We start from the raw sequence: 13024 nt of genomic DNA on the forward strand, positions 1-13024 counted from the left end.
GTGATGGCAGCAAGGAATAAAACAGCAGATAGTAGCTGAAGGTTGAGTGTGAGAGGAATGTGCAGAGACAAATAGGACACAAACGTTTCTTTGTCACAACAGACAGAGACACAGAGGAGGGACAGTCACAGGGCACAGCACACAGTCATCTCTGCCCGGGGTAGGCTGTCATTGTAAAATAATAATTTGTTCTTATTAACTGGCTTGCCTAGTTAAATAAAGTTTAAATTATTTGATAATAATGTTAGTTCTGTGTGTGTCATAGACCATAGTTACAATGGTGAGGTGCCTGTGCTGAACCAATTATATTTAGCATCTAATAATAGATAACAGTTATTTGTCATTTCAAATGCGACTCTGCTAAAAACTCGCAGCCTCCCTTCCTCACATTTCAACGTGTGAAATAGTTTATTTTTTATTTTTTATCAGCCTTATAAATAACGGGCCATATGCACTTGCACGTGCAAGCCACTAGTGGTCGGTCGACTTACGGTCAACTTGATGACGGGGCACGCTTAAGTGCTCTTCCAGAGACACTTAGAAAGGAGTAGGATCCTCTCCTGAAGCAACTGGTCCTCCCTTGAGATGCGGGTTTCGACCGAGGCCACTACGGTAGTTCGAGTAAATCAAGAACTGTTGTCTTACGTGGGCACCGGTTGAGGGCTTGTTCTAACTTTAAATTGTAAAAGGAATGGCTAGTTATTTTAGTAGCAACCGACTAGGTTATAACGTTAGCTATCTAAGTTTGTGTGTTGCTGTAGCTACCATTAGCTAACTGGTGAGAGGTGAGTTTGTAATGCTGTGTGTTATGTCTCGTACCTTGACTATCATCCACGTGTGGCTACTGGTTTTTAATTAGCTCCCGGGCTAACTAGCAGTCAGCTGATTAACTAGCTAGCTAGTGGCAGATTAGCCTAGGCAGCCGATAGTGGCTAAACTAGTACAGTAGCGGATGCAAGCGAGACGTTATCTCACTCTTCGCATGTTTGTTGTCAATTCTAGCCTCTTCGCTCCAGGATAACTGTACACACAGCTCCTGGAGCAGAGGCTATGCCAATTCTCGTTTTGGGGCACGATGACGTCAATTCCAAACATGGCCAGAGAACTGTCCATGTCACGTCAATGAGCTAGCTAGCTAATGAACATTTTATTAGGCTAAAAACAAACATGTTATCCTTGCCTAGCTATACGGCATCAACTTTGCTCAAGTTGCATTGTATGATTCCACTTGTTGCATCCCCGACAGTTTCTTGCTTTAGTGTGCATAATCAACTAGCTTAGCTAGCATGCATTTGCTAACATTTCATCCTTCACTGTGTGTGTGGATTTGAATGACGTCTGCTGCACGTGGGCAGGTAGCTGGGTAGGAAGATAGTTACACAAATTGAGTGACACATTCCAAACTAGTTTGTAGGATCAATGACCAGTCATTTGTCATGCATGTGTATGGAATTTAACTTTTGACGGCTGTTTTCTCATCTTTTGTGGACATGCAAGCAAAGAGTTCCCTAGTCTCACTACATCAACTACCAACCAAATTTTCATGAAAGATAGAACATAAATCATGCAATCACAGTGCTTTGACATCCATCAAGTGTTTGCATCCTGCCATCTGATTTCCTGCCATCCATCCCCTCAACTTCTTTACAGTGATTTGCTGTGTTAACTTCATGCTGCTTGTTTGATAAATATCACCCCTTTACATCTCAACCTCCTGCATGACTCCCCCATAATCATCTGGCCCTCAGTCCAACTGCATGTGTCCTCCCCTTGCCTGAACTGAGTGGGCCTCCACTAAACTGCATGCGCTCTCCCCTGAACTGAACTGAGTGGGTCTCCACTCGGCGTGCCTGCTTTTCTGTGAGTGCTTCACTGACCATGGGGAAGGACAGGGGGGATAATGCTATGGTTCTGTCGTCGAAGAGGCCGTGCCACGGGTGGGGGGACCACGGTCGCGACCTGGAAAAGCTGCGTTTGACCCTGGAGGCAGAGAAGTGCCGTAACCACCAGGCTCACCAGAGGTTCTCTCTGGAGCTGCGTCGGCTCCGCGAGGAGGCTGAGAGGGAGCAGCAGCGGGCCCTGAGGGAGCTGACGGCCAGGCACGAGCGACAGAAGGCCCTGGAACTCCAGCGGCTACAAGAGGTGCTGAGGAGGGAGCAGGCTGCTGAGGTGAGACACCTGCTGAGATACAAAGGACAGGAGTTAAAGGCGGTAGGCACCGGGCTGGAGAGGGAAGCTGCCACCAGGCAGGCCAGGGAACTGCAGCGCCGGCTGGCTGAGGAGGCCAACACAACCATCACTAAGTCTGGGTGGAAGAGCAGGGTGGAGAACATAGACAGAGAGCCTGGTTGTGTCTGCAGCGGTGCCAGCTGCCGTAAGCTGGAGCAGCTGCTGGTGAGGCTGCAGGTTACAGATAGAGATGGAGAGCAGGCTGTGTTCCTCCAGCGTCTCAGACAGGAGCTGGACCTGGAGAAAGACCTCTGCCACCTGCTTAAAGTTGACGGACATGGACGACGACTAGGGACCAGGGAGGTGAAAGAGAGGAACCAGAGCTCCTCCAGGGCTCTCAAAACCAGGCACAGGTCTAAGAGCTGTGTCCATCTCAGCAGCAGCACCACCCAGGACCAGGAAGACCACTCCCATCGCAGTGGGCCTCCACCACTGGCCCGCTCCAGGTCCCTTTCCCAGAGCTCCAAGAGTCCCTCATCCCCTCCACCCAAGAAGAGAACCAGGAGAGAGCATATGAACGTGGCTTCAGGAAGGAACCTCAGTGCAGCTGCCCGCTGCTCCTCTCCCCTGGCTGGGGACACCTGTCGAAGCACCAGCTCCCCTCAGACCACATCCTCACCCCATGCAGGCTGGGACCTCCAGTCTAAGTCGCCTGGGTCAGACAAGTCCTCGCCCTCCAAATACTCTGACAAAGACAACATGGAGGTAAGCTGCTTCATATTTGCATTTTCTCACCCCTCTTCCCTTTGACTATAGGTTGAGGTGATTTGAGGTCACCTTTCTGGTCTCATTATAGCAAATGCCATGGCTTCAAACTTTCTAATGTGCACATGCATTGATTTTGATGATGTAATGTGTTTCTGATTTGTTATTCAAGTAATTTGGGCATATGCTTTAATAATGCCAGCACAGGCTTTAAAAATGCAACCTTGCATGTTTTTATTTTGCTCAATGAGCGTGTAAGATATGCAGTATAAAGTAAAAGCAATCCTTATAGTCATCGTCTTGGAAGGAGATCAGATAAAAGCTCAAGGAAATTGGATTAGGTCTGCTGGTCATAAACACCTGAGTTGTTCCATGTCATTTCAGCAATCCATGACACCCACCATCACATACTATTCCAGAACAATTTGTGTAGTTAGAAACAGATAAGATTAGCATTCCTGCAGCATTATTTTGTTAGCTTAATTTCTCAGATAAAATTAAATTAATAGATTGCACCCAAATTGGCTCTTTTTTTGATTTATAAGATTCAATTTAGTACCCAACATCCAATGTTAGGCCAAACGTCTTCCTACCATTGTGTAAGACATAAGGAATCCAATAAAATTGTTAAAAGCCACCCACGGACCCCACACCCCACGCCAATCCTACCCCAACAAGAAGTATACAGTATGAGTTGACTATGTTTGACAAGTAGTATGGAGCTGCAGTTTGGAGAGTTGCTTCTTCATCCTATCTAATGTATTCCATGTGTAACTTGTGATGCAGATACACAGGGAATACGTTTCCCCTATATGCATTTAGCAGTGGAACATTTTTTATAATTGCAGGAAATTAGCTTTGAAACTGCAATTGTTCTCTTAGCCCCATGATACCATTTGTAGAATTGCAGGAAATTAACTTTTTTTTAAAGCAACATTTTGTTTCTGTCATTTTGTCTTCCACCTGCTAACTTTGCCACCGCTGCCAAAACATTTTTTTAGGGGAAACGTTGGTTGAGGTTTTTTCTCCCACTCAGAGAAATGAGTCACTTGCATTATTTACCATAGGTTAGTGTGAAAGGACCAGGTTTTGCGCACTAGATGTTACTGTCACACTTTTTTTTCTTCCATTTATTAAATGGATCACATAACTTCCTTTGCAACTTTGAGTAGAAAACCAATAGCTTTGGCTCAAAAGGAAACTAAATTGTGTGGTCAAGCCAGTCCACCGTGAATGCAATTAATTTTGTCCTTCTCTTAGCAACCTAATGCTTCAACCCTCAGGGCTGTCCCTATGGTGCAATTCTCATATGAAGACTTTTCCTACAAGCCTAAAACTTTGACGTAATGGGCTAGTGACTAAAATGTTGTTACAACTCCAATATAATACAATTATAAACCATTGCAGTCATAACATTTGAAAACATCTATGTAGTGTGATTAATGACATTTACCATTAACCTGTAGTGACACCCCATCCCGTGAACGGGACCATTGTCATCATCTGACACTAATTAGCATAACGCAACAGACATACATCTTCCTAGAAAATATTCCTATTCATGAAAATCACAAGTTAAATATATTGGAACACAGCTTAGCCTTTTGTTAATCACCCTGTCATCTCAGATTTTCAAAATATGCTTTACAGCCAACGCTAGACAAGCATTTGTGTAAGTTTATCATAGCCTAGCATAGCATTATGCCTTGCTACCAGCAGGCAACCTTGTCACGGAAATCAGAAAAGTAATCAAATTAAATTGTTTACCTTTGATGAACTTCGGATGTTTTCACTCGCGAGACTCCCAGGTAGACAGCCAAAGATAATTTTTTTCTCAAAAGATTATTTTTGTAGGTGAAATAGCTCCGTTTGTTCTTCACGTTTGGCTGAGAAATCGCCTGGAAATTGCGGTCACCACAACGCTGAAAAATATTCCAAATTAGCCCCATAATATCGACAGAAACATGGCAAACGTTGTTTAGAATCCATCCTCAAGGTGTTTTTCTAATATCTATTCGATAATATATCCGTCGGGACAATTCGTTTTTCACTAGGACCGATTGGAATAATGGCTACCTCTGCATTTTACGCGAGAATCTCTCTCGGAGCCACCATGTGACCACTTACGCAATGTGGCCGCCTACGGCTATTCTTCAACAGAAATGCGTAAAACTACGTCACAATGCTCTAGACACCTTGGGGAATACGTAGAAAGCGTAAGCTCGTTGATGGTACATTCACAGCTGAATAGGGAATCATTGGAACGTAGCGCTTTCAAAACCTGGGGCACTTCCGGATTGGATTTTTCTCAGGCTTTCGCCTGCAACATCAGTTCTGTTATACTCAGACAATATCTTTACAGTTTTGGAAACGTTAGTGTTTTCTATCCAAAGCTGTCAATTACATGCATATTCTAGCATCTTTTCCTGGCAAAATATCCCATTTAAAACGGGAACGTTTTTTTTCCAAAAATGAAAATACTGCCCCCTAACACCAAGAGGTTAAACCCAACCCAATAACATTACAAAACACTGTACATTGTGTGTGTTTGGGACTTTTACCATTGAAGACCATTAGAACTGCTGTAGCCTAATGGTTTGCTTGTTTACCAGGAACGGTCTAACTAATCCAGAACTGTTTTGAAGGGAATAAGCTACTCACAAAGGGGACATTTCCTGGACAGAGATTAAGCCTAAGAGAAGGGCAAACTGAATAGCTTTCATGGAGGACTGGCTTGAATTGTGAGGATGACCACACAATTGTATTTTATCATGAGCAAAAGCTATCGTCTTTGCAACTTTGGGTAGAAAACCAATGTAATGATCCATTTAATAAACACGAGCAGCGGTATCTAGTGGGGAAAAACATGTTACTTTAACACTCTTATGGTAAATAATGTAAGCAACTTCAATAGCTAATTTTTCTGGAAAAAAAAAACAGTTTCACAGTGAATACATTATACAAAGGATGAAGAAGCAATATTCCAAGCCGCAGCTCCATACTACTTGTCAGACCAAGAACTGATACTGTGTACTGGCTGTTGGGGTGGGTGTGTGGGGTGTCCGTGGGGGGCTTTTGATAATTTCAGTAGTTCCTCATGTTTAACTCATTGCTAGGAAGAATGATGGTCAACATCTGATGTTCAGTACTATATTGAATATTATATGAATCCCTTAATTTTAAAATGGCCAATTAGGGTGCAATCAATTGGCTTAATTTCTTAGAGATCAAAATAATGTTTCAGGAATGATAATCTTATCTGTTTAACTACAGACACGATTTCAGCACAATCTGAGATGGTATGTACCAATCCTCCTTCTTGTGCTTTTTAAGTGGAATGGCCCACTTCAAAGTTATGGGGTTTGTTTGATGTCTTGTAAATAAATGTAACGCCTGACTGAACAGAATACTTTTTTGCTAAGGTCAGATCATTTAGGTAATAAGTGTAGATTTTTGGCATGATTGGTTGGAGGTGAACCTTTGCCCCAGTGTGAGGTCCTGAGCGCTCCGGAGCAGGTTTTCATCAAGGATCGCTCTGTACTTTGCTCCGTTCATCTTTCCGTCGATCCTGACTACTCTCTGTCCCTGCTACTGAAAAACATCCCCACAGCATGATACTGCCACCACCATACTTCACCATAGGCATGGTGCCAGGTTTCCATCCAGTCGTGATGCTTGGCATTCAGGCCAAATAGTTTAATTTAGGTTTCATCAGACCAGAGACCATACCAGTTTCTCATGTTCTGAGAGTCCAAGTGGGCTGTCATGTGCCTTTTACTGAGGAGTGGCTTCCATCTGGCCACTATCATAAAGGCCTGATTGGTGGAGTGCTGCAGAGATGGTTGTCCTTCTGGAAAATTCTCCCATCTCCACAGAGGAACTCTGGAGCTCTGTCAGTGACCATCAGGTTCTTGGTCACCTCCCTGACCAAGGCCCTTTTCCCTCGATTGCTCAGTTTGGCCAGGCGGCCAGCTCTAGGAAGAGTCTTGGTGGTTCCAAACTTCTTCCATTTAAGAATGATGGATTCCACTGTGTTCTTGGGGACCAACCTCATGGCTTGGTTTTTGCTTTGACATGCACTGTCGACTGTGGGACCTTATATAGACAGGTGTGTGCCTTTCCAAATCATGTTCAATCAATTGAATTTACCACATGTGGACTCCAATCAAGTTGTAGAAACATCTCAAGGATGTTCAATGGAAATGGGATGCACCTGAGCTCAATTTTGAGTGTCATAGCAAAGGTTCTGAATATTTATGTAAATAAGGTATTTCTTGTTTTTATTTTTAATACATTTGCAAAAATTGCATCCTCCCTATATACCATAACTATCATAAAGTCAAAATATTGGACACATTTACTCATTCCAGGGTTTTTCTTTATAATGACTTTTCTACATTGTAGAATAATAGTGAAGATGTCAACTATGAAATTACACATGGAATCATGTAGTAACCAAAAGTGTTAAACAAATCAAAATATATTTTAGACTCTTCAAAGTAGCCACCCTTTTCCTTGATGACAGCTTTGCACACTCTTGGCACTCTCAACCAGTTTAACCTGGAATGCTTTCTCAAGTCTTGAAGGAGTTCCCACATATGCTGAGCACTTGTTGGCTGGTTTTCCTACATCACACCTGCTCCTCCATGCTTCACGGTGGGAACCACACATGCAGAGATCATCCGTTCACCTACTCTGCATCTCACAAAGACACGGTGGTTGGAACCCAAAATCTCAAAGTTGGACTCATCAGACCAAAGGACTGATTTCCACCGGTCCAATGTCTATTGCGCATGTTTCTTGGCCCAAGGAAGTATCTTATTCTAATTGGTGTCCTTTAGTAGTGGTTTCTTTGCAGCAATTCGACCACGAAGGCCTGATTTCACGCAGTCTCCTCTGAACAGTTCATGTTGAGATGTGTCTTACTTGAACTCTGTGATGCATTTATTGGGCTGCAATTTCTGAGGCCGGTAACTCTAATGAATTTATCCTCTGTAGCAGAGGTAACTCTGGATCTTTCTTTCCTGTGGTGCTCCTCATTAGAGCCAGTTTCATCAAGAAGCTTCAAATGTGCCTTATTGACTGACCTTTATGCCTTAAAGTAATGATAGACTGTAATTTCTCTTTGCTTATTTGAGCTGTTCTTGCCATAATATTTGGTAAAATACTATGTTCTGTATACCACCCCTACCGTGTCACAACACAACTGATTGGATCAAACATATTAAGAGGGAAAGAAATTCCATAAATTAATTTTGAACAAGGCACACCTCTTAATTGAAATGCATTCAAGATTACTACCTCATGAAGCTGGGTGAGAGTGCCAATATTGTGCAAAGCTGTCAAGGCAAAGGGTGGCTACTTCACTATTATTCTACAATTTATAACATAGTAAAAATAAAGAACCCTTGAATTAGTAGGTGTGTCCAAACTGTTGACTGGTACTGTACAATTAACAAAAATATAAACTCAACATGTATAGTGTTGGTTTCATGAGCTGAAATAAGATCCCTGAAATGTTCTATATGCACAAAAAGCTTATTTCTCAAAATGTTGCACATATTTATTTACATCCCTGTATTTCTCCTTCGCCATTATAATCCATCCCCCTGACAGATGTGGCATATCAAAAAGCTGATTAAACAGCATCATTACACCTTGTGCTGGGGACAATAAAAGGCCACTCTAAAATGTGCTGTTTTATCACACAACACAATGCCACAGATGTCTCAAATTTTGAGGGAATGTTTAATTGGCATGCTTACTGCAGGAATGTCCACCAGAGCTGTTGCCATATAATTTAATGTTCATTTCTCTACCGTCTGAGACCAGCCACCCGGACAGCTGGTGAAACTGTGGGTGTGCATAACCAAAGAATTTCTGCACAAATTGTCAGAAACCGTTGTATCCGTTGTAACTGACTTCAGTGGGCAAATGCTCACCTTTGATGGCTACTGGCACGCTGGAGAAGTGTGCTCTTCATGGATTAATCCCCATTTCAACTGTGCCAGGTAGATGGCAGACAGCGTGTATGGCGTTGTGTGGGGAGCGAGCAGGTTGCTGATGGTACGGGCAGTCATAAGCTACGGACCATGCACACAATTGCATTTTATCGATTGCAATTTGAATGCACAGAGATACCGTGACAAGATCCTGAAGCCCATTGTCGTGCCATTCATCTGACGCCATCACGTTTCAGCATGATAATGCACAGCCCCATGTGGCAAGGATCTGTGTACAGTTCCTGGAAGCTTAAAACGTCCCAGTTCTTCCATAGCTTGCATGATCACCAGACATGTCACCCATTGAGCATGTTTGGGATGCTCTGGATCACCATGTACGACGGTGTTCCAGTTCCTATCCATATCCAGCAACTTCGCACAGCCATTGAAGGATGGGACAGCATTCCCCAGGCCACAATCGACAACCTGATCAACTCAAGGTGAAGAGGTGACTCCGGGATGCTGGCCATCTAGGCAGTTGCAAAGAAAAGCCATATCTCAGACTGGCCAATAAAAGATTAAGATGTGCAAAATAACAGACATTGGACAGAGGAACTCTGCCTAAAAGGCCAGCATCCCAGAGTCACCTCTTCACTGTTGACGTTGAGACTGGTGTTTTGTGGGTACTATTTATTGAAGCTGCCAGTTGAGGACTTGTGAGACGTCGTTTCTCAAACTAGACGCTCTACTGTTTCAGAAGAAAGTACTTTATTTCAGGCCATTTTGAGCCTGTAATCAAACCCACACATTCTGATGCTCCAGATACTCAACTTCTGTTTATATATTTTATTTCACCTTTATTTAACCAGGTAGGCCAGTTGAGAACAAGTTCTCATTTACAAATGCAACCTGGCCAAAACAACACAGTTACACAAACAAACGTACAGTCAATAACACAATAGAAAAATCTATGTACATTGGGTGCAAATGTAGGGAGGTAAGGCAATAAGTAGGCCATGGAAGCGAAATAATTACAATTTAACACAAGTGATAGATGTGCAGATGATGATGTGCAAGTAGAGATACTGGGGTGCAAAAGAGAGAAATAATATGGGGATGAGGTAGTTGGGTGTGCTATTTACAGATGGGCTGTGTACAGGTGCAGTGATTGGTAAGCTGCTCTGACAGCTGATGCTTAAAGTTAGAGGGAGATATGTCTCTAGCTTCAGTGATTTTTCTTTTTTTTGCAATTCATTCCAGTCATTGGCAGCAGAGAACTGGAAGGAATGGCGGCCAAAGGTGTTGGCTTTGGGGATCACCAGTGAAATATACCTGCTGGAGCGTGTGCTATGGGTGGGTGTTGCTATGGTGACCAGTGGGCTGAGATTAGGCGGGTCTTTACCTAGCAAAGATTTAGATGATTTAGGATAAGTGAAGGATTTTTTTTTTTTGTGAAATAGTAAGCCGATTCTAGATTACATTTTAGATTGGAGATGCTTAATGTGAGTCTTGAAGGAGAGTTTATTGTCCAACCAGACACCTAGAATATGTGGACAACTACAAATACCTAAGTCATTACCGTTCAGAGTAGAGGTTGAACGATTAATCGGAATAGCCGATTAATTAGGGCCGATTTCAAGTTTACATAACAATCGGAAATCGGTATTTTTGGACACCAATTTGGCCGATTTTAAATAAAACTTTTAAATTTAACACCTTTATTTAACTAGGCAAGTCGGTTAACCTCTTGGCGCACCGATCCTTTTAGCGGGATCATTTTCCTCAACATCCGGTGAATTGCAGAGTGCCACATTTTTTAATTCAATACTAAAACAATTACATTTTCATAATCACAAGTGCAATACACCAAAACACAGCTTAATTTGTCGTTAATCCAACCGACGTGTCAGCTTTCGAAAAGGATTTGCGGTGAAAGCAAACCATGCGATTATGTGAGGACAGCTCTCTCAGCAGACAAAACATTACAAACAGCTAGCAGCAAAGTAGATTGGTCACAAGTCAGAAAAGCAATAAAATTAATCCCTTACCTTTGATCTTCGTATGTTTGCACTCCCAGTTACACAAACGTCAATTTTGTTCCATAAAGATTATTTTTATATCCAAAAACCTCCATTTGGTTGGCGCATTTTGTTTAGTAATCCACAGGCTCGTGCAGGTCACGACGGGCAGACACAAATTCCAAATAATATCCGTAAAGAAACAAACGTTTTTTTTTATAATCAATCCGGTTGTTTTTACAATAAATAATCAATAATATTTCAACCGGACGGTAGCCTTTTCAATAGGAGAGAGAGAGAGAGAGAAAAGGTCTTGCTCCAGGCGCTCGCGCATGCACAAGTCTGTGGACACCTAGCTATCCACTGACGTGATCATTCTCGCAAATTTTTCAGAATAAAAGCCTGAAACTATGTCTTAAGACTGTTCACACCATGTGGAAGCCATAGGGAATGGAGGATAGGCATGCAATGGAACAGGTCCTGGAGTGGCCTAGCCAGGTCCTGGAGTGGCCTAACCAGTCTCCAGACCTGAACCCAATAGAAATTCTTTGGAGGGAGCTGAAAGTCCGTGTTGCCCAGCGACAGCCCCGCAACCTGAAGGATCTGGAGAAGGTCTGTATGGAGGAGTGGGCCAAAATCCCTGCTGCAGTGTGTGTAAACCTGGTGAAGAACTACAGGAAACGTATGGTCTCTGTAATTGCAAACAAAGGTTTCTGTACCAAATATTAGGTTCTGCTTTTCTGATGTATCAAATATTTGTGTCATGCAATAAAATGCAAATTAATTACTTAAAAATGATACAATGTGATTTTTCTGGATTTTTGTTTCAGATTCCATCTCTCACAGTTGAAGTGTACCTATGATAACAATTACAGACCTCTACATGCTTTGTAAGTAGGAAACACTGCCGATTTTGCAGGTTATCAAATACACTGCTCAAAAAAATAAAGGGAACACTAAAATAACACATCCTAGATCTGAATGAATGAAATATTCTTATTAAATACTTTTTTCTTTACATAGTTGAATGTGCTGACAACAATCACACAAATGATCAATGGAAATCAAATGTATCAACCCATGGAGGTCTGGATTTGGAGTCACACTCAAAGTTAAAGTGGAAAACCACACTACAGGCTGATCCAACTTTGATGTAATGCCCTTAAAACAAGTCAAAATTAGGCTCAGTAGTGTGTGTGGCCTCCACGTGCCTTTATGACTTCCCTACAACGCCTGGGCATGCTCCTGATGAGGTGGCGGATGGTCTCCTGATGGATCTTCTCCCAGACCTGGACTAAAGCATCCGCCAACTCCTGGACAGTCTGTGGTGCAATGGAGTGGATGGAGGATGGAGCGAGACATGAAGTCCCAGATGTGCTCAATTGGATTCAGGCCTGGGGAACGGTCCATAGCATCAATGCCTTCCTCTTGCAGGAACTGCTGACACACTCCAGCCACATGAGGTCTAGCATTGTCTTGCATTAGGAGGAACCCAGGGCCAACCGCACCAGGATATGGTCTCACAAGAGGTCTGAGGATCTCATCTCGGTACCTAATGGCAGTCAGGCTACCTCTGGCGAGCACATGGAGGGCTGTGCGGCCCCCCAAAGAAATGCCACCCCACACCATGACTGACCCACCGCCAAACCGGTCATGCTGGAGGATGTTGCAGGCAGCAGAACGTTCTCCACGGCGTCTCCAGACTGTCACGTGCTCAGTGTGAACCTGCTTTCACCTGTGAAGAGCACAAAGTGCCAGTGGCGAATTTGCCAATCTTGGTGTTCTCTGGCAAATGCCAAACGTCCTGCACGGTGTTGGGTGGTAAGCACAATCCCTACCTGTGGATGTCGGGCCCTCATACCACCCTCATGGAGTCCGTATGCACATTTGTGGCCTGCTGGAGGTCATTTTGCAGGGCTCTGGCAGTGCTCCTCCTTGCACAGAGGTGGAGGTAGCGGTCCTGCTGCTGGGTTGTTTCCCTCCTACGGCCTCCTCCACGTCTCCTGATGTACTGGCCTGTCTCCTGGTAGCGCCTCCATGCTCTGGACACTACGCTGACAGACACAGCAAACCTTCTTGCCACAGCTCGCATTGATGTGCCATCCTGGATGAGCTGCACTACATGAGCCT

General features: G+C 43.5%; 1 protein-coding gene across 1 annotated transcript in view; it reads left to right on the plus strand.

Moving 5' to 3' along the window:
• Positions 1-276: 276 nt before the first annotated feature.
• LOC110537838 (peripheral-type benzodiazepine receptor-associated protein 1) overlaps positions 277-13024 on the plus strand; it is a 174203-nt gene continuing 161455 nt past the window's right edge. The window contains exon 1 of the mRNA XM_036937863.2: positions 277-2934. Coding sequence (XP_036793758.2) covers positions 1879-2934 — 1056 coding nt within the window. The 5' untranslated portion in view covers positions 277-1878. The remainder of the gene's footprint in view (positions 2935-13024) is intronic.

Source organism: Oncorhynchus mykiss, chromosome 12, assembly GCF_057628025.1.
Source record: "Oncorhynchus mykiss isolate SJ-2025 chromosome 12, ASM5762802v1, whole genome shotgun sequence".
Taxonomy (NCBI): domain Eukaryota; kingdom Metazoa; phylum Chordata; class Actinopteri; order Salmoniformes; family Salmonidae; genus Oncorhynchus; species Oncorhynchus mykiss.